The 22,763-nt window shown below is 40.2% G+C and overlaps 1 protein-coding gene across 5 annotated transcripts in view; it reads right to left on the bottom strand.

Moving 5' to 3' along the window:
* Positions 1–22,763, bottom strand: part of LRRC56 (leucine rich repeat containing 56) — a 58,987-nt gene that overhangs the window by 17,016 nt on the left and 19,208 nt on the right. For 4 of the 5 annotated variants that reach the window (XM_010402796.2, XM_010402731.2, XM_010402992.2 and 1 more), the window contains 2 exons: positions 21,125–21,212; positions 14,300–14,360 (listed from right to left, as the gene is read on the bottom strand). In XM_010402796.2, coding sequence (XP_010401098.1) covers positions 14,300–14,360; positions 21,125–21,212 — 149 coding nt within the window. Of the gene's footprint in view, positions 1–14,299; positions 14,361–21,124; positions 21,213–22,763 lie in introns of those variants that run through there. The other variant, XM_039552509.1, reaches the window with a different exon arrangement.

The raw sequence follows: 22,763 nt of genomic DNA, 5'->3' as shown, positions 1-22,763 counted from the left end.
ACTTTATTTCCATTTTTAATTTGTCTTGAATTTTCTAAGTGAAGTGTTTTTTCCACAGAAGGAGATTGCAGTAACATGCTTGTTCCTAATGTTTCTCTGTCAATATAAAGAATGCCAAAGCAAAGCAGAGGATTAATTCCCAAGCAATTTTTACCCAAGGCCCCAAGAATAAAGAGTTATTCCCTCTAGTCCTTGATCACTCCATGCATTTGTGGAAGCAGTTTCCTGCTCCTACTCAGAGGTCTAAGACTTCCAGAGTTAAATCCCATTTCTCTTTGTCAGAGTTTTCTGTTCCAGAGCTGACTGTGGTTAAACCCAGTGCACACAGACAGGGTCAGTTCCTGCACACACCATGTGCTAGTTCATGCGTGGCACATGGTCACTATGAATTATTAGCTAACAAGTCCTTAAAGCATTCTCCTGCTAGGCACACCATCAGAAGACGACCCTAACTGAAATGACTTCTAAAGCCTACTTACCTTACTCTTCACAACTTGTGCTGCCAAGTTTAGCCTCAAATCCATTCCAGTTTCATTCATGGGTTGCAGCTCTGACTCTCCTACAGCTAACTGGCATGAGTTAGGAGTAGCACTTTTAAGGTTAATACTAATCAAAGTTGATGAGGATTTGTATTCCAGACAAAGGAATTAGGTTGTACATCCCATGTCTTGGGTACTTGCAAAAGACAGAACCACTGCATGTCTGCAATGCACCCCAGTGTTTGATAATAGGGTCTTGTTATTAAAAGAATGCTTAAATAGACACTTCAGAAAAGAGAAAAATATGGAAGCTAATGGGAAGTGGTTTCTTACAAGGCTGAAGTTGACTGTCCCAAAGCTCATCTTTAACTCAAGAAACAAAATACTAAGAAAGCATGAACTTTGTTGCACTGTTTGGCCCAGGTTTGCTCTCTGTTTCAGGGAAGAGAGTTAGCAGCCCAAGGTATCTCTCCTCCTGCCCCTCAAGAAGGGCACTCCAGCTCTTATGAAGAGCAAATGACCGTCACCTCTCCTTGCTGGCTAATGTAGAGGCAGTGAGGAGAAGCGGCAAAAGGACTTTTTCCCCTTTGGGCCATACTGCAGAACCAAATTCCTCTTGCTGACATTGGGGTCATGCTAGCTGCTAGAGGAGGCTAAAATTCTGGATCATGCAGTCACATTTTGGCCCTGCAGATCTTTACTCCTGCATCTGTAATGAGTCATCCCCAGTCAGAGATGTTATCACAGCAAAGTACATCTGCAAACATTTTATTCAGTAACTAACAAACTAATCTTTTGGAAGCTGCATGACTCATGCTGCAGCATCAGAGAAAATTCCCTTGTTAATTACTACAGAGATTATTGCCCTTGAGAGCATGGCTGCTGTAAGGTGAAATAGCCATCTAACTCAAAGCAAGCTGCTCCTGACAACTGCATGCACCTGCATTTCTGAAAATTCTTCTGAAATATTTTGGCTGGTGAGAAGAGAACTTAAGAGCTTGCAAGAGGTGGGAGTGTCTCCTCTGGGACCAACTCTAGAGCATCTGGCACATCCACCTTGGAGGGGGTGAGAGCAAAGTGAGGAGTTGTTTGAGCACGCATGACCACCATGGGCGTGCAAGTGTACACACAGGCATGTTTTCATTTATGTTAAGTGCAGAGGGTGAGATCACCCCAAACTGGGGAGAGACATCTACTGACTTTTCAAAAAGAAATGGAATTAATGGGAATCTGCACTCTGACAATGATTTACTAGGGTAAACTATTTAAATATAATCATAAACTCTTAATAACAATTTATCAGTGTAGTAAGAGAGAAAATCCATAATAATTATACATACAGTGTAACAAAACACTCCCCCAGAATAATCATTGACCAAGGCCAAAATTATTGAGGCACATGTCAGAGACCAGGATTCTCCTGTACTGGGCATGATATAAACATACAGAAAATTACAGTACCTATTCAAAAAATAGAAAGTAGGATTGAAAAGTTTGATAGCTGAAAGGAAAAACATGAGACATTGTAGAAGGCTGGTGGCAACTGGTCCTATGATGCAGCACAGGAGTGCTCCAGTGATGTGCAAACAACAAAGAGCTTAGAGAAGGAAAGACTATAGAGGAAACATAGCTGCCATTAATATACACATTAATCCCATTCCAGTGGACAAGCGTCCTGTTCCAAGTGACGTGGAAGCTGGGAACTTTACAGGAAAGGCAAAGAATTAATAACCAAAGCCATTATATATCCTGCTCACCCCTGCTATGCTTCATTCAAGACAGGTCTGAGGCAGAGAGATGGAGCTTTGGGTGGGAATGTGTATATCATAACCTTTGGTTGTGATAAATAGAGGATTACAGCCCCTGAAGCTGCCAAACCAGAGTCTTCCTGAGTAATTACTCCACATGTGCTCTTACACACACGCTTGCCTGCAAAACACACACTGAATATCACATCATGTTTTTAGTAACCCAAAGTGCCAAAAAATCAACATAAACTCCCCTAGTTTCATTTTTAACCCACAAATTTGCATTTATAATTAATTTTGAGAAAATAGCATTAATAAACCGAAGGGTTTGAAGCCTGGGTTCCAGCTATATCCAAATAACTGCTGCAGGGATGGGAACTCATCAAACAGCTCTGTGTTTCTGTGAGGGTCTTGGCAACACCCTCCACACTTATGCACAACCATTTAGTATTTTTTCCCACGAAATCTGATGCTCCCATCTTGTCATCACTCCCCCAGGCTGGGGAGAGAGCACAGGGGCAGTGAACAGTTTGGCTTACAGCACCTAATAACAAGTTTGAGAAATAATGTGTTCTTCCATTAATCCAACACCCTTGCTCTTCAGGGACTGATTTGATCCAGCCAAATTTTTACTGGATGAATATCAGACCTAGAGAGCCAAATCCTACTCTTGGTTTCACCACAATAAACCCTGAATAGCTCCACTGAGCTCAAGCTACCCAATAAACACAACAGCACAACCCTGAACATATTCATCTGTTTGAACCCATCGTTTCTTCTTGAAGTTGGTTTTGAATCATTTACCTAGAAATGAAGCCCTAAATCCAAGGAACTTGGAAGCAGTATCTCAAAGCACGCTCGCATCTGTTGAATAAATCTCCAGAAGCAATACATCTAAAACAGCCATTGACACAGATTTTATTCATTTCAAAGATCCCTCTGAAAATGAATGCACTGGTAATTAGAGAAATTTAGATTGTAAGAGAGTGACCAAACTACAATCTTACAAAATAAAGGCATAAAACAATCCCATCTCTGATCTACAGAAATCAATTTATCAAGCCGCACTGTGATAACATTGATATGGTCGATGTCGGCACAAAATGGTTTGGTTGTACAGATAATTCTGACATCTGAAACAAAAACTTTTAAAGCCTGAATGTTATTTAAATCAGTAACATATGTTCTAATAGGAAGCTTACATAATAGTTCCATTGTGTTCTCAAATAGCTGTATTCAAAATTGTAAAATTGATTGTATGCATGTGTTCCTCATACTTGATCAAATCCACGACACAGCCCCCAACTCTGCAAGCAGTGCTGAGGCCATGTCCTTATTGTCTTTGCAATGTCCTTTCACAGTTGAACAAATGTCATGTGAATGTGAAGACCTGCCTTGCTTTGCAGCATTGCAGTCTTCGTTGGTTTTGTATTCACCCTTCCAAATTCAAGTAGCAATATGCCGAGAACTGTTGGCTTGGTTCTCCTCTGTCTCACATCTTATAAGGATCACCATGACACACAGGTTGCCTTTTGCATCTTATGCTCCCTTGTGCCAGTGTTGAAACACGGCCCAAGGCTCAAGGTAACAAGGATCATGTCTCATTTTTTGCTGCCAGAAGGCCACTTTTAGGCTGAAATACCAGGGAATTGTAGCACCTAATAATCTGGCCTAATTCTGCCTTCTGAACTGTGCAACTTTGCAACAGAAAAAGTTCCTAATCCTGTTGAGACATGTTGTCGGAGACTTCAAAAACTAAGCAAAAAACAAGTTTGCCAGACAATTCTTAAATACATCAGAGGAAGGCTAGCTTGTTCTAGGCTGAACAGAAAGCATGCATTTACCAAACATCTTCTTAAATAAAAACTGTGTCTATGAAATTCTGTTTTCATAACTCCCTTTTACATGCAAATGAAGAATTTCTGTGTGAACAAAAAGTTATTGTTGCCAAAGGTCTTTGCAGTAGCATGTCTCACTTGTTCCAAATTTTTGAGGCAACCTTACTATGAATAAGAAGCTGCTTTCAAAATGGGCTGCAGTGCCCTGGCAATATTTCTCCCAACAAACAAATTTCACTATTTTATTCCAGGGTTGGAGGGGGTGGGGTTTGCTGGTTGGTTGCTTGTGTGTTAAGTTCCAAGTTTGGAAAGGGGCAGAGATCTCGTATATTGCTTTTTTTAGCTGTGGATCTGTGCTGAATACATCACTGACAGCAAAAAGGGTGTCTGGGAGGAAATGCAACTGCCTGGTGCTGCACCAGGGGTAAATATATCAGGGAGAGCATTCAAGGTACCACACTTCAGGCAGCCTGTGACTCTGCCTTCTCATCTTTGCTATGCCAAAGGGAGAGACACCTGCCACAGTTTTTGTGGGCCCACTAAGGCAAATCACAGTTATCAAGGAGCCACGTGCTTTTGGCCAGCATTTTCTCTAAATCAAAAGCCTGAAAACAAGGACAGGAGACTACCTGGTTACAGCAGCCAAAACCACAAACTGTCCAAGGCAGTTTGGCTGTTTTCCAGGACAGGAGCCAGAGTGATGCTGGTGGTCCTTGTAAGAGTACTTGAGCTCTGCCATGGACACATCTGAGGCCATTCTTCAAGCAGAGACACTACATAAAAATCCTTGTTGCACTAACACCAGTGCCCACCACCCCCTGCCTCCCCCTCCAGAGGTGGCAGGCAAGGATTGCATCTGGATACAGGAGATGACAGCAGATGAAAAATCCAAACCCAATGAGATACATCTCTGGGCTATTCCTGATATATAACTTTCTCACTTGTCATTGTTGCTTCTCACCGCCTCATTGAAACCACTGTAGGAACTGCAGTACTACATCAAGTGCTATGTTCCTTGCAAGAACTTTATTTTCCATGTCAGATTACACCTTATTTAAACAAAAAGTACTTTGTGAGACCAAAAGGAGAGAGATATTTGTAAGTGAAATGAAGTGCCGATACATACACTTCTGTAACTCATCACAGTTGTGTGGTTAAGGTAATCAAATGCTTACTTCTGTTAAAGTTAATACACATGAAATGTAGCTTTAATTTCAAGTGCTCTCATTTTTAGTTGCTGTCAAAAAAAACCTAGAGCGGAATAATGGGCTTGATCAATGCTGATGGAGTCAAGAACAGCAATTCCTTAACACATGAATATGCAACGTGTGGGAAGGATAACGTAATTTTGTGTTAATTTCCTTTTGATCATTAAAACTGCTTGTCAGCTTTGTTACTGCTATAGCATTCTCACAGTGGAAGAACAGTTGCTTTAATTCAGCTCCCACAATCAGAAAGGAGTAGAGGTTGCCAGAGTGTGGTCCTGTGGAACAAGACTTACCCTTGACTATTTTTTTTTCCACCCTACTTCAGCTCCCACTCTTGGCATAAAGCTGCATCCCAGAAAAACTGCAGGAACCCAACACACCACGGCTGCATCCCACTGGGTGCACTACATCTTCCACAAGACCAAGTGAATTTTCAAATAGGAAAAAGTTGAGACACACAGTAAATAAAACTCTCACACCCACAGATCCATTGCCCCTCAGTTTAGCCCCAGAGCTACTGACAGTTCCTATAGCTTTGGCAATTGTTCATTCTCACTGTTGAAAGCTTACACATAAAAAAAATAAAGGATAATGAAACTGTGGTTACAGAGTGAGTTACTTACATTGAAGAATTGAATCCCACAGTGCTTTGAAATTTCCTGCATAAATAACTTCTCAGTCTCCCACATGCTGTGTGCCTGTTTCACAGTATGTTCCAGGTCTGAGCTTTGGCAGAGTAAGACAGATATATTCCAACTTTGCTTTAATATAGATCTCATCCTTCAAAATCAACACTTGAAACTTCTAATGCTTCAGGGTAAGCAGAAGGAATATTCTGTAAAAGATCCAAATCATCTGACAGATTCAGCGGTGTTAAGACGCATACCACAAAAAAAAAAAAAAAAAAAAAAAGGAAAAAAAGGAAAAAAAAGTTCCTGAAAAGTCTTTTTCTGTGTATCAGAAAAACTGGGATTCTAGATTAATTGACCCCACACAACTACAGAATTGGACCAGCGTGGAGTAGCTACTCAATTTTTGTCATGGTAATGGCTATAGAGTTTCCACTGTAAAAAAATACTTGAAATATTGCAGAAGTTGGCTGATATGAAAACCTGGAGAGAAAATGTAATTTAAAGTGATTCAGTCTGAATATACAATGGTGGAAATGCAGGTTCCTGAGATTCTTTAGATCAGGCACATTTGAATGACACTAATGATTTTCTCCTGAGGCCAAAGGTCATTTCCTCTTTGTAACTTTTCCTTTCTTTCTTTTTTTAATCTGTGTATATATCTAAAAAGAAAACAAAAAAATACAGAAGCTTACAAGAAACAGATACAGGTACAGCTTGGACCTGTGAATGGCAATTGATTTCCTCCAGTTTCTTTCCTCTCTCAGCCTCTAATGTTCACTCCAGATCTGGCATGACAGACTTGCCTCCGTATGTCCCAAGTCAAGACTTCTTCCTTAAACAATATCTTCAAGTGAGATTTTCTGTGCTTGCACTGGCCTCCAGATGTTGTTTTACAACAAGCAAACAAGATGCAAAGAGAAGCTTGGGGGACTGCAAAGCCCATCACAGGACTACCGAGGCAGATGAGACCTTAGAGATTTCCATGCTGAGGGTGTTACTACAAGGCAGAGCCTCGGCATTTCCTTCACAGCACACCAGTAGACATCCGCTGCAAGTGTGTGAATTGGATGTAGAGCATCTCGACCTCGCTTTTGAGGCAACTGTAGTTGCAACAATAAGCAGAGTAAACCAAACCTCTCTACGTTCTTGCCTGTGGTGAGATGAGTCAGTAGAAAGTGGAGTGGTAAGATTGTGAGGCTGATGAAGTTCAAACCAGGAGATGCCTGGTTTTCAAATGGTCTTTCAAACACACAGTCTTTCATAAAACTTCTGTAACCAAAAGTGTAGGTGGTAGGTTTCGTTATCAGACCTTTGTGTTCAGGTTCTCACCCCCACAAGAAGAACACACAGTGCAGTTTATGGCAAAGGGTGAACAATGTGCACGCATTACACCTGCTAATGAAATCACAGCTTCACCTCCTAAAACACAAAGGCATTCCAGTATTTCTTTCTTGCAGCTATTGATCCAGCTATTGATGCATCTGAGAGATCTGATGCATCCTTTAAAGATCTCAGGACAGAAGGACAAAATTTTGCCATACAGCAAATCAGAAACATAGCTAGAGAAAAATAAGTGTGCATGTATTTTAGGGGGGAAATAGCAACAGGCCCTTTGTGTGCAGCAATGTGTCTACAGAAAATAAGAACTACTAAATCAACTCCTGTGTGGAGAATATTCTGTAGAAATTAAACCATGAAACTGATTGTACACAGAAATTCTATTTCTTAATTTTTTATTTGCATCACTTGGCACTTACCAACTGATGAATACAACCATTAGCTTAATTTCCCCTCCAACTTGATTCCTTCCCTTTTTTAAAATCAGCACTTACCTTGCATTCCAAGAACATATTTTCCCACTGAACATCATTGTTTTCAATAAAAAAATCAAACAAGCTGTGGAGAAGCAATTCCCTTGTAGGAGAGAATCAAAACAACCCACAAACCCATTAAACCAATGCTGATTATTTTCCTATTTCCATGAAGACAATCTTTTCACAGCTGGATACCACTCAGGAAGGAGGGACCCAGCTTGAGCTGTTTTTGTGTTATTGTGCCACAATTAAATTCCTCTAAGGATCCAGACATCTGGGACTCTGCTGTGGGAAATCCAGTGCTGAGCCAGTAAGGAAACCCTGTCTGACTGTGTGAGTGTGGGGTGTGCAGGGAGCCAAGAGGGGCACCTGTGGGGTCACTGGAGCTCCTGCTGTGAAGGATCTTTGGTCCCAGCAGTGAAAATCTGGGGTGGTGGGAGTGTGACTGCAGGAGTGGCTCCTGGGTGGTCAGACAGGGAAGCTCCCTTAACAGTTCCACTGGCAGTGGGCTAATTACTATTGCTTCCCAACCCTGTTCTTTGGTGTTTCTCACACCATGATCATAACCATTCTTTCTCATCACTGGTTAAAATGAGTATTTAGGTGTAAATTTTCATAAGTGAACCCTGACATTGACAGCTGCAAACTGCCTAATAGCCAGGCACAAAAGTACTTATTTGCTGGCAGAAATCGGCTACTTATTACCAACATCTTTATCATATCTATCCAGAGCATGTAAGCAAGATCATGATACCATTACGCCAAGCCTTACACACAACTCATTCAAAAGACTGTGTCTGCCCAGGAGTAATATATAAAATAAACAACTGAGATGGGAAATACAGCATATTTATACAGCTAACCCAGGATGCTGTAGAAACAACAGCTAACCCAGGAACTGAGTTGTATTCTTTTTGAAGACCTGTTTCAGTTGGATAGGTGCAAGGCATGAGAAAACATCCTGAAAGAAAAGGCCACTTTTTACCAAATATACTCAAAGTGGAGTGTCTATTCAGATTGTAGGGAGAGAAGGGGCACAGTTATTAAATGGGCTTGTCTTACCTTGCAGGAGTTTACTGGCAGACTTCCTGCACACATTACCTGTAACTTATTTACTTTGCTATTTCACTAGCCATGTTCATGATGCATGATGTGTTGCTGTGGTCTGTGATGATCCTCTGATGGTTTTCATGCCCTGTACTGTATGGCAGTCACAAAATAGGAACATGATAGTGGTGCACCTGGGGGAAGAAACCTGCTGCCATGGAACTGCTCAGATGACAATGAGAGCAGATCCTCTCTGCTCTGTGAGCAGACAGATACACTGCACTCTCCCCACCAACCCTGTCATGACCAAGAGACTCAAACCAGGAGCTGCAAGGGCAGGCCCTGCCTCATCTTCCCCTTCCTTACAGGTACACCCTGTACCTGACAGCCTGAAATAGAAGGCAGGGGAGTTTCAGCTAGGGAAAGCTTCAGAAAACAGGGTGCTGATGGTAAGAACCATGGAAAGACACTGCAAGGCCACAAACTTGTTTTTGGTGTCCTCTGTGCTTGCTGCAGAATTAAGCCTGAGCTCCACCTGTGCATTTGTACAGAAAAAGCTCAGCCTGCTGTGGAATCAGCCTGTCAGATTCCCTGATATCTAAAGTCACAAAGACATGCTTTCTACTTTAGGTACCTGACCTGGTGAAATTAAACCAGAGGTCTACCCAGGACAGATAAGTGGTCAAAGCAATCAGATTTCCCCAGGGCCTAAGGCAGACAGGCTGATTGTGCTTTTCTGAAAATAATCCACTCAACTAAAAGCAGCTGTATTTCTCTCCCAAAATCATTACTTTTTATCAATAATATGAATATCCTTAAAACCATCAATGCTAAATAAAACTTGAGGTCACAGCAATTTTGCCCAGGTTTGTAATACTCTCAGGGATCAGCAGGCACTAACATGGATACAGAGATCATTAATACAGAGATCAAGATTCAATTTAAATGCTTTCTGAGCTCCTGGAAAGCACTCAAAGTCCTCAAAGAACATGTTCTTGAGATAGACTTCAAAAAAACAAGACCTGTTGCTTTTACATGTGATATCTATGTACCTATGTACACGTTACTATGCATCAAGCATAGTAATCCAGTAATTGCAAAAGATTAGAAATGACAGAAGAAAAGGGAGGAAAAAAACTGGAGAGGAAAAAAAAAGAGGAAAGGAATAAGTAAAAACGACAAGGACAAAAAGCAAATTTAGGAGAATGTTGCCCCCATGTTCCTCCTGTTTGAGGGAAAACTATCCAGCAAATAGTTGGTGCCTAGACACATCATCAGCAGCGCATCAAATTTTGGGGTGATCAGTGTCACAGCTCAGTCTTATACAAGATGGTGTTACTTGATCCAGATCCAGCAAAGCAATTGGACCAATGTTTAATTTTCAGCTCGTGAGCAATGCCACTGAAGGCAAACTTCTTGTGGCTTTAAAGATATTATATTTCCTTAAACTCTTTGTTGGATAAGTACCAAGGAGTTATACTGCTAAGTTAAAATACCTAAAGATCCTGATTCATGTCTCAAAAAATACTTTTAAACATTACTTTAGAGCCCTTATCCTCAATAAAGAAAGAATTAGTTCGGCTCTGGTTTCTTAAAGTCATAAAATGATCAGCAAAATCCTTACTCAAATCACTTGGCTCATATTTACAGGGGTTTTTTTCACAGCCAAGAGGGCTCAAAACATTGCAAAATGTGAATACAGATTCCTGTGTTGCTAGTCTTGTCTCCAGGAGCTGGTGTTAAAAAAACAAAACAAAAACCTAAGGATCATAAAAGCATAAGAATTGTTGATCTTGAATGTACTCTGCACCTTACTCATTTGAACCTCCTCATGATTTTACTGACTGAAACAGACCAGGATTACTTCCCTCTTGCTCTGGGGGATGCTTCTGCAAGAGTGCAAGACCATTTAAGAGAACTGCAGCAATGAAATGTTAACTCTATCTGGATAAAGAAAATCTATTTTCCTTTCCCTATATCCTCCATACTCACTTCTGTCCTCACACTTCATAGTCTCTGCATTTCATCTCACTTAAAACATGACAGCCCCTCTCTGCTAGAAACATTTGGTTGAGAAGCCCTGAGAGTGATCAGTCTTCTGCTGGCTACAGTGTGTAGTGCTGAATGGGAGGAAATGAACTTCAGCTGCTCAAACAGCTTCTGCTGGAACTTATGGGAACCAGGTCCCAAGATTCCTCTATCTGATTTAAAAGCCCTTTTGTAAAGATATATCTCTAAACATTTTTAAACAGATCTTTTCCTTCATCCCTGGACTGAGCATAAAGGCAGTCTGATAAAAAAAAATACATAGGCTACATGCCAAAGCAGAAGTAGTAATTCATGGGCCTTGAAATATAGTTCTTTTACTGGGAACATTACAAAAATGAAGACCGTGGTCATAAAAAAAAAAAAAAGGCAGATTTTAACAGGCACTCTATGGAACAGGCTTGACTTTTCATCCTCAATTATCAGTTCATAAATCTAGAATTTCTCAGTTGCTAGCAAAGGGGTGAAGGTCATCAAACACGGACATAATAAAATTATAGTGATTTAGAAAATTAGCAACAATATGTACTATTTTCTTCTCACAGAGTACACTGGATTTTCCAGAGCTGTTCCCTTTAGCAAAGGGCCAGTAGAAAACCAAAACCCAGAAACAGCCAAAAAAGAAATTCCCTTTCAACTGCCAAGACTGATTATCTGCAAATAAACTTGGATATATTTTCCTTTTGGATTGAATTAAATAGTTGATAATGATATCCTTTCAAAGTTTCAAGTATTCAAAGTAATGCAAGCTTTAGGAGGATTGGAGAATTTACAGCTAAAGTAGCTCAACCACATTCCCCATCAAAAGAATCACAGCTTCTTCAGGAGCTACCAGGAGAAGCCAATATCCAAACTCACTGACCTAGCAAGCCTTGCTCTCCCATAGAAAACTGTACTATAAGAACACCTTGATTCCTCACTGCCAGAACATGACTCCTTCAATTTCCATTGAACAGTGCATGGCAATGAACACCTCAGCATCCTCACAATTTAAGTTCCTATGTGAGGTTGACAGGAACAAATTCCCCAAAAAAATCAGTAACTGAAGTCAGGATCATAAATCTTCATTTTGACATCTCCCTATGTCCTGTTTACTACCAAGTAAATTCTTCTCCCATTTTTAAAATTCCAAGTAAATTTTTTTCCCTTTTTAAAATGAAAAAAAAAAAAAATAGAACAACAGTTTTAATTCCATTTCATCCTAAAATAATTAGGTAATCCTACTCTGCAAGACAAAATGAAAAAAAAATAAAGTGACAATGCAAAGTTTCCCATCTTATTACCCACTCATGCACACACACTGACAGCCTTTTCTTCATAATGATTCACCAGAATATGTTTTTATCACATAAAAAGAATGCCTGCTTTTAGCATCCCAAGTATACACAAAACACCCTCTGTCTTTTTTCTGCTTTTCTGTCCTTACCTTCTTTTCTCTAAACAAACCAATCTTCCAGTTGGTCCCTACAAGATGTTTCCCATTATCTGCTGCCCATTTTCGAATTACAACTACAATGATTCTGACCTTATGGCTGACAAAATCTGTGGGAATTACTTTCAGTAAGGAGGAAGAACATTTTTTCTGTCATCCTCAAAAGACTCATTTGCAAGGGTTTGGTTGAATAAAACAAAATAATCACTTTTTTGGACAGAATTCAAATATCAACAGGATTAATTCAGAACTGAGATTCCAAATTTTGGATTAAATGGCAGCAGCCTCTAGAATGCAACAGCTATGTTACATTAGGTATAGCAGGCATCACTACTGCTGTGGCAGCAATGCTGCTCTAATGGGCATTAAATTGACATGATGCAGACATCCAAAAATAAAGTTCAAGTACAAGGCTGTGCTTGCATGGGATGTGCCCTTAAATGATCTGTGTTTCTCAATGACAGGTTGTCAAAGATGGAAATTAATAAAAGAAAGCTACTGCTGCAACTATGCAGACTGAGTTCATGTCTGGGAGAGCTAACAAAACCTTCTTCTTCCCTTACCTATTCCCTGACAAGTGCATTTAACTAGCACACAGAAGGAGGAGCAGGTAGCTTCTCCTGGGGCTGGAGTGCCTGGGAATCATCACAATATTGGACTTGATATCCAAACCCAAACATATTTACATTAGAGTAGATCAAATCAAAACTTGAGACCAAGTATTCCCTGCATCAAGGACCACAAGGGTGTCAGGTCAAAGAAAATGGTTTGCCAGAACTTTTCATTACAGAAATTACAGTCTCAGAATACAGAGGTACAAAATCCTGCTAAAACCATGAGTCAAGCAGCTCCATCTTCCTGAACTGCATTCATATATTCAATACCAACAGAACTGATCAAAATGTTTTCTGTTGACACATTTTAAGAGAATATGGATTTTTGATCAAACTAAAAACCACTTTTTCTTTCTTTTTATTATAACAAAATATCTCTTAATATTGTCAAAATTTAGAAGTTTTTCACCCACTTACTTACTCCTCCATTGCAATAATGGAGCAATTTCATGCTTATGACAACGGCTGGTTGCTATTGAAATAATTGCAGCAATGTAGAATCACCAAGTTTACATGTTACAGATCAGAAGGTGAGAAAAACAAAATTTAGACTGCAGATACTTCATCTCATCACCAGAACAAGGGAAAATGAGATCAAAGTGTAGCAACTGAAGTTCGTTAGCTATTTTAGAGAGACCAGGAAGAATTTGTTGCCATTTCTTATGAGGGAACGTGTTCTCTTCAACAAGAATTGGCAAACCCACTACTTTTTCCCCCATGAGTTTAGCAGATAGCCATACAAAGCCAGAGAGCAGTCTGGGCCTTTTACATAGCCCTTTTCTGATATGAACTGTATTTTTCCACTTTGCATTAATTAGCAAGGGTAATTAAGATACCAGCACAGGAGAGAGAAGACAGCTCTGCCTCTTCATTGTCATGGTTTTCACTTCACCTTTCCAACCAACCAACCCCCCAGCTGTCTGGGAGGAAACATGATGTTTTCATGCAGCCCAGCAAGCCAGGGACATGCAGGCTTCAGGGCAGCTCTCATAAGCCTGATTCCATTGACTTCAATAAAGCCAAAGCGATTTTCATCAGCTGAGGAACTGGTCTGACCTGTATGGAACAGGCTACTGTGCACAGTAAAAGCCCAAAGGCTGAAACACGCTGAAATCCAAGCACCTAGACATAGATAAGAGGGGAATTTTTAGCTCCTTTCAAATGTGCAACAAATTTCCACGGACTTCAGCACAGCAGGAACTTCCCTGGTGGCAAACTAAGGCTAATTCATTGGCACTATTGCAGCTACACTGATTTATTCCACATCAGGTCCTGTCCTTAAACTTATGTGGTAGTGAAGCATACATTCATGACCTAATCCATTATCATAGCATGGAGAAATGGAAGGAATGAAAGCAGCACAAATGAAGATTTTATCACTTCAATAAAATTGAGGGCTGTTATTCTTTATATTTATTTCATAGAATCATTCATTTCTTACCTCACAGACACAAGCAAGCTATTGTTTAACTTCAGTTCTCTCAGGTTAGGCAGATGCACACCTGTGGGAACAGAAAAAAGGATCACTTCGCAGACCTGGGTTTAGAGTAAAGGAAACTTATGACAATTATAAGTTGAAGCATCTAATTTTACATGCATTTCTTAGCTGTTTCTGCCAGGCCTGTGCTGGACTTCTTCTAAGAAAATCAATGAGATTATTTCACTCAAAAAATATTTAATCCTTTGCATTTTTGAAACACATACGTATTGTCTGCATGACTACCCAATTACAATTTTTGAACCCCTCTCTGGAAATTCTGATATGGCACCTTTCCAGACAGACAACAAAAGAAACTGGCTTGATGGGTGTCTGTTTTCTTTGGTCTGATTCCCCATCCTGACTGACTATTAACTGAGTGATACTCTGCAGAGCTAAGGGATACTTCAGAGTGTAGCATTCCATGACCTATTTAATGGCAAGTAGTGATGGACTAACTTCATACACAGCCAAGTAACACTTCTTCAAACTGTAACTTCGAGTCAAACAACAAACACATAATGTTCCACATCATAACATCATCTTTTATAGTTCACAGGTCCCCCAGATGCTACATTTTGCAAAGCATTGCTTTCTCCTTTTCATTTTCTGGATATGATCAATTGTTTACCATTGAACTGTGCAAGTTTCATACCTATAAAACCCTCAGTATTCTGTTGTTATTACTTTAATTAATGGTTTTTTTTTCCTATCTCTGAGAGACATTTGCCTTTTTTGTTCACTCTAAAGGTATCTCTGAACCAAAATCATACACCAAATCCCTCCGAGCTACAGAATAATTTAGACATAAGCTCAAGTCTCAGAAACCATTTCTTACAGACAGTAGCAAATGTTTACCCATTCCCACCAGCAGAGTTTACTCAAGGCTGCTGAGCATCCTCCAGTATAACATGCAACCATGTAGAAGTAATACCAATTTTAGACAAACTGGATCATAGCTGAAACACTAAAATGTGTTCTCAGCAAATATTTTTATGAGTTCTCTGAGTAATCACTGTCTGGCAAGGGTGACTTACCAATGTCCAGAAGGATACCATTCCAGTGCTTTGCGAAGGATAAAAAAAAGAAAGGGGAGTGGGATCTCAAAAGCAAACAAGGGAGGTCATGTTGTTCATTCCCCAAATAGAACAAGAGCATTTGTGGCAAAAACATTTTAATACATCATGTTTTAATAGAAGCATTATCTGCATCTCGTTGTTTTGGAGCAACTATAGTGCACATATTGATCCTCATGCTGTACTGCAAGTATTTCAGTTCACGTCTTTGCAAAGCACTTTTGAAAATACAAAAAATTCAAAACACACAGTACAATTCTTTTAGCCTTGTTTTTTAATCATTTTCCACAATCCATAAAAATTGGAGCACCGATTAGAACACACAATCCTTATCCTGCAGGGTACGCTTTCTCATGTCAAACAAGTTTTATACATTTATACGTATATATGGCAACCAAATAATTTGGAGTCCTGGCAGAGGAAATACTAGGATTTCTGTTAATTACTCACAGCAGTCATAGTACCTACTGAGAAAGACTTCCTCAGATATAAATCATGCCCTAAGAAATTGCCCTCCCCCCCCCCCAAAAAAAAATAAATCTACACTCTGAAAAATTTCTATCCTGTTTCTGACAAGGACACAGTGATTAAATGACATCCCCTGAAGTATTAAAGGAAAAAATGAGAGGATGCAGTAGCCTCTCCAGTCTCAGTTCAAAAGTGGGCAATAGCCTTTCCATGGATTCAGTCAGAGAGGTAAAAGGGTTACCACACAAAGGCTGTTGCAAAGCTTTACAAAGCAAAGGAGTTTTAAGGACTAGTGTTAAGCAGCAGATCTGAATGAAGAGTCAAGAGAAATGCAGAGACTTGCCCAAGGAAAAGCTTTCCACTGAATGCATTTAGGGATGGTTCAGGAAAGAAGCAACTATTAAACAATCCAAAGAGGCCGAGTGACAGGCTGAAGACACAATTTTCACATCTGGTTATTTCATTACAGTAACTTGATCTCCATCTCAGATTTTTGTTTGCATTTTGGCACAATCTATCCCTGTGAACTTCTGAAGTGTTACACTTTAACGTGTGGCTTAGTAGCTTGAAATAGAAATATACAATGCGTGGTGGTGCAAAATTCTGCCAGCAATATTCTGCAATGTATTTCTGCAAATCTGCAGGTTCTTCCCTCCTTTCAGTTTCATATCGATATGAAATCGTTCTTTGGTGATAAGAATTCATTGTTCCATTGATTTTGATGGTTTTTAGAGTCCCAAATCCTTATAAATAGATTAGAGGCTGGAAGATTAAATTAAGAAGATAAAATTGTAAAATGAAGTGACAACATATTTATCCCAATGTAACAATGTATTTCTAATTCCTTAATTTTAACCCTCATGACACCTTTCCTCAGAGCAAGGACACATGATACTAACATATAAAAATACCCTGAAATACAACAATATTAACTTCTATATTAATTTTATAAGTACAGGCAGTTTATTCCTTATCCTGAAACTGCCTTCCTTGTACAATTTCGATTTTTTAAAGCAAGAATGGTCCACAAGAATGCTGATGATTGCAGGACAAGGCTGAGAATTCAGAATGACGAGCAGTGTTATCTCATCTGTCTACGATTCCCTTTCACTAAAGGCTGGTTTTGTTACATGGCTCTGAAATTACTAACCACCAACAATGTACTAGTGTTAAACCATTCTACTGTACCAGTGGAACAAAACTAAATGAAGGGCAGAACGAAATCAAACTGCAAGGCAGGTGAATAAAAGTGATACACACACACTCAACAACACTGCCTGAAGGGCTGCACTTCACAAGCAGGGTAGCAATGTCCAAGGTGCCTTGGTACAGCAGGTGACATTTAGAAAACTGACTAGGAGTAAAGAGAAAATAGCCAAAATACTGGTTTTATTATATTCTACAAGTTACAACACTTCTATTTCTAACACTTGCTGTTTACATTATGAAGTATTCTTTAGGTAGCATCATATATCTTTGTTTTTCTATTGTTAACAAAAAATCATCGTGGCTTGACTTCTTGTGTCTTTTGGAATATGGACTAGTGAAAAACAAACAAAAGTAATTACTGACAAATGCTTGCATTGGCATCAGGCAACCATTGTGCTTTGTTGATCCTACAACACAAAACAGGCACATGAAAACAGGTCGTATTCTTCTAGCAGGAGCAACCTGACATGCAAATTAAACAGTCTGTTTAGTTCACATGAACTGTGTTTGATCAAGTAAGATACATCACTTGGATGCTATTTCTACACACGCACTTTTTTGCACATTTCTGGGGTGCAGAAACTGGGCAATACAACAGAAGGTGAGACCACAGCCCTTTCAGGCAAACCCAAGGCAGCTGCAGTCCAGCTACTTGAGATGGGGATCTTGAAGAAAACACATCAATGCAGGGCTTTACACAAGCACGCTGCCCCATACATACTTGTGACTCCTGGAGACCCTGCCCAAGCCCTGCTCAGCAAGTTTGTCAGTACTAGCTAAGCCAAGACCATCCTGGGCAAGGAACACCCATCCCAGACTCACTCCTCCAGCCTCTGTGCTGCTCCCTGGCTGTGCAGGCACCTGCTGCTGCCACGCTGGCTGCCAGCAAAGGTGTCCTGGCTCTGCACCAGGAATGCCAACAAATAGGGCAAGAGGAAAGAGAGAGGATGACCCTGTGTGAGAAATAGCACATGGCTACTTCTGAACCCTTGGCAGAGCTTTGCCTTGATAAAACATGTGCAAGGGAAGTGGCAGTCTCCAGACATGTAATCAACTTAGTCTGGCCACCAGCAGGCAACAATTCAATAAGGACCAGCGAACAGCACTGTGGGTAACTTGATTTGGAGCTATTAAAATTACTTAGAAATAAGAGGACTATGTAGTATCTTAAATTACTCTATCCCACCATTATTTTCAACAGGAATTTCTATGAGCCGGTCATGAATGCAATTCCATACCTGTCAGCAGTCAAAACTGAAGGGATAATCTAATGAAAAGGAAATAGTCCCTCTGTTTGAATATGAACTGAGGTCTACATGCAACTGAAGAGCACAGAAACCAACTCCAAGATATGCAAAGCTGCCAGTGTTTCATCTGTCACCCAGCAAGGTGCACTGAAAACAGCTAGAGAATTCAGCAATTACCCCAAGTCCTGCAAAGATTCAGATTTAAGCTCTGGCATGAAGCCTTTCCTTTATTTTAAAACTGATCACATGAAAATATTTCAAAATCAGTCTTTCTATGTTTTATCCCAGACCTTGCCCCTAAGAAAAATAACTCTTCCTCTCCACCAGGTCATGCCATTTTGCAGAGGCAGACCTGACAAACTGGGCAAGGCTAACAGGATGGTGCTTTAAAGCTGAGCACACCCCAAAGTGGAATGGTCTCAAGAAAAACATCAAGCAACAAGTTTTGAATTACTCTAGCAATCTTTAGGCCCTGAGTGTTTGTGTTACAGTCTGTAACACAGGCTGTGAATCTTGAAAAGTTTCTCAAGTGGAAACTGTGGTGTAAATTTGGGATTCGAGTGCTGTAAGGTTCCAGGTGACCCAGAGTTATGTGCGGTCTTGTAGCTTTTAACACTTCCACCTGGCCATTTAAGAGCTTGCACGGCCTATTTTATCTTTACACATAAAACCAGTCAAAACAATATTGTTTACTGAGTGTGGACTGATCATCCAAACAATTTGCTGATGATAAAGATGCTCTTAACCACCTTCCACAACCAAGGAATACAGTGAAAGCAAGGTGATGTGGTTTAATATGTGTACAGAAGGCTTATTAGCCCACTTTGAAATGTGAAAGAAACACCAAATTACAGAGCAGTCCAGGCTGGAGGGGACAGTCAGAGGTCTCAAGCCCAGCATCCTGCTCAGAGCCAGGTTGTCTATGAGATCAGACCAGGGTGCTCAGATCTTCACCCACTTGAAAACCTACCAGGATGAAGTCTCCAAATCTCTCTGGATACTCCTATTGCTTGACTACCCTAATAGGGGGAAAACTTTATGTCCTGTCACACTGGAACGTGTGTCATTCCAGCTGGTCTGGTTCTTACCCATCTCTTCCTCAGGCTATTTCTCCAGACCCCTGTGACCACAGACCACATCAGAAGTACAGCTCCAGGGGCAGGCAGCCAACAGGGAGCAGGCAATGAGCCCAACACCTTCAACAGCAATCTTGCTTGCACCATTCACAGTGGAGGTGCAAACTGCTCTGCAAAACCCCTAAAAATTTAGGCGTTACTCCATGTGCCTAAAAATCATCTGCCATCTGAAAAAAAATGGGAAGAAACTGAAGCAAACTTTCTGCCCTAGCCACCTGCTGACATTTGCAAAGAGATTTTCACAGGAAGGAAACTCAGAAACGCACCTTAAAATTACCCAGAAGAAAATTCAGAATGATCTTGATGTTCTGTTATTCTCAAAAGCACTGGGGACCTGCAGGTGCTGGTTTTTATGGCCCTCAAGGGCCAACTCTCAGTGTGAACAGTGGGATATAAACAAGATGGAAATTACTTGCATCATGGACATAGTGTTCTGTATTTTGTATTCTGTAAAGGTTGCAAAAGGCTAACCATGGAGAGGAGAAAGAGATTTATTCCAGTAATGGAAAGGAAAGGGAAGTAGAGAGTGATGAAGGTGAAACATTTTGCTAGCTTGTCACAGCTAATGTAAAATGGCATAGGAATGGAAGCACCACTTTTGAGCATTATAGAAATGGCATAATGAGATTTCTTTATCAACTGGAGGAAACATGATTGAATAGATTACGATCTCTGAAAGAAACGGATGTAATTTACCTTAAATTATCAAGTGACTATGAGAAAGAGACTTACTCATGAAATAAACAGAATAACCAATACAAAGGGGCTATATAATACAAAACAAAAGCCCCCTTCACTGTTCTTGCTCAAACATTCCTGACAAATAGACATCAAAAGACCCATTAAAGCTAATCAGCTGTTACATTAGAGTAATTTGCATATGAAAAATTAACTGCCTGACTGAAAACACCAGCACACAGTTTTGGGGACAGGACTCCTTTTTAGCACAGAAAATATTACCCTGCAGTAGTTACTCAGCTTCATTGTAGCACAAGATGGACTTGGGTGTGGTAGGAATCCACATGACAGAAAATGACTGCGAGTACTGGAAAAAAAAAGGAAGGCTTTATATTCTCAGTGTTAACTCTGCGACAGAGGGAATTCCTTTGGTACTTCTCACTTCCCTGGTGCAGTGATGATGATATAAAAATGAATGACAAGTGTTAGGACTGTTTGGGGCTCATCAAAATGATGTATCTACAGGACCTGCCTCCAGCTCATTTTCCAGCACAGCTCAGTGAGGCTGTACAGGGTGCAAAGATAGGCTGCTGGAAGCACAGGTCACCTGATACCACTGGCAATTCTTCAGTCACAGGGAAATCTCACAGTGGAGAGGAGCTGACCTTTGGCTCCTGTTTTGCTAGAGACAAGAGTAAATGCTCTTGTCTAGCATATCATACAAGAAAAATTTGTTCAAACTAATTGGCTTTAGACAGAAGTCGTGTCACTCATCCCATTGCCAGAGTTTCCAGTCCTATTCAGGGCCTCACACTAGAAGACAGAGATCAAAGAGTGTGAAGTACACCAGGGAGATCTTGTTTCAAGAACTCTTGAGAAGGACAGTACTTTTCACTGGCTGGTTAGTGAGTCCCCAGTCAAGACATGATAAAGGAAAATTCAAAATGGTGAGCAGAAAATAAGGTGTTTTCTTACCGAAGTTCCCCAAGCTGATCTCTCTGGTGTCTACTCGCATCTCTAGGGCCTTCACCTGCTGCAGATCATCTACCCCTGCCAAAATTTGCTGTAAAGATAAGCAGAAATATATGTGTACTCTCATGCAATAAACCAGATGTCGCAGCAGCAAAAAGGTGTAGAAAGACTTTCAACTACTGTTTTGTCAACATATATTTCAGGTCACTGTGGCTAGATGTAAAATCATATTGAAATTAATTTAGTGTTCAAAGACCTGTCTTCCTTGTAGCCCCAAAATATTCTAGTCTCCCAAAACTTATACATTGCTGGAAGAGTCAAGGCTGAGGGTTACATTCCTCAGACCTACAACAGACCTACATGCCAGCTAGATTCATTTAAACAGTACGTCCATGCTTTAAGATTTGCACAAGTCTTGCACTAATCCTCAGCAGACAGAAAGTGTTAACCGTAAGCATCACTGGTAATTCAAAAGGTGCTAGGTAGTAAAACTCAACAAAACACACAGTTTATCTTTTAACCCAAAACAATAAAAGGAAACATGATTTTAGCTCAAGCAGCTCACTTTTCTGAAAGCAGACTACACTAATTACAAGAATTATTAATTCCTTTGAAAGTATCTAGGCAATGCAAAGAGAGGCCCTCAAAATCCTTTGTTATTTTTACAAAATTGTAGTAATTGGATGAACCACTGCATTAAGCAAGGATGTGTGTGTGAATGCAGACTCTTTCCTAATCTTTCCTAATATCCCAAAGTCTATGTTGATACGTATATGTACATTTTGCCTTGGCAGAAGTAAGCAGGAGGAACAAAACAAGCAGAAACTATACACAGAGGGGAGAGGGAAGCTCTATGACTGCCAGTGAAAACCAAAGCAGGGCTGCGAAATCCTAAGATGCCAGGCTGCAATTCCACAAGGAGCTGAAGCAATCTCACATTACTGCTGCTCTCATCCCCTATTTCTTCCAGCTATGATCCAGCTTCTCTCCCCCCAGTTCCCCTCATTCAGGGTACATATCCCACCACCTCCTTTGCATCAGCTTAGTTGCATGAATTCAACCAGAAGAACAGTATCCTTTCTTCCTGATGGGTAAGTGGTTCATGGAAGAGTCTGAAACAATCCTTGAGAAATGAGAAGCAAGGTTTATTTGTCACAATAACTGCCTGAAATAGTTGATGTTATACATAGTGAAGAATTTCTAAATTTTCACCTTTCTGTGTCAAAAGAGTTAGGATGTGGGCTGAACACATACACTTCAAAGAAATCAGAGTTCCCTCCTCAATGATGCAACCAAGAGCATGGGTTGAAAGTATTGTCACCAACCTTTTGGGCCTTTACTAAAGGTGAAGGCAGAAAGTCATTCAGTAATCTCCATGTACAGAAGACAAATTTTCTCACTATTAAAAAGCTACAACATTCTTTAGGTTTTTTAAATAAGGGAGAACTTATTCATTAGAAGGGAATGTGTAGGACGACCTCTGCTTATGAGTTTTGGGAAGAAAAAATAACCACGAGAATATCCAGTTCATTTTGCAAGGAAAAAATGGTGGTTGCAACATTCCTGCTCGTTAGGTAACATTTTTATTGTGCACAAGGGCTGCAACTTCCTCTGATGGTTCCACATCCTCTTACAAAGGACC

This window comes from Corvus cornix, chromosome 5 (assembly GCF_000738735.6).
Source record: "Corvus cornix cornix isolate S_Up_H32 chromosome 5, ASM73873v5, whole genome shotgun sequence".
Taxonomy (NCBI): domain Eukaryota; kingdom Metazoa; phylum Chordata; class Aves; order Passeriformes; family Corvidae; genus Corvus; species Corvus cornix.
The sequence above is the reverse complement of the archived record's forward strand: the minus strand, read 5'-3'. Positions and strand labels throughout refer to the sequence as shown.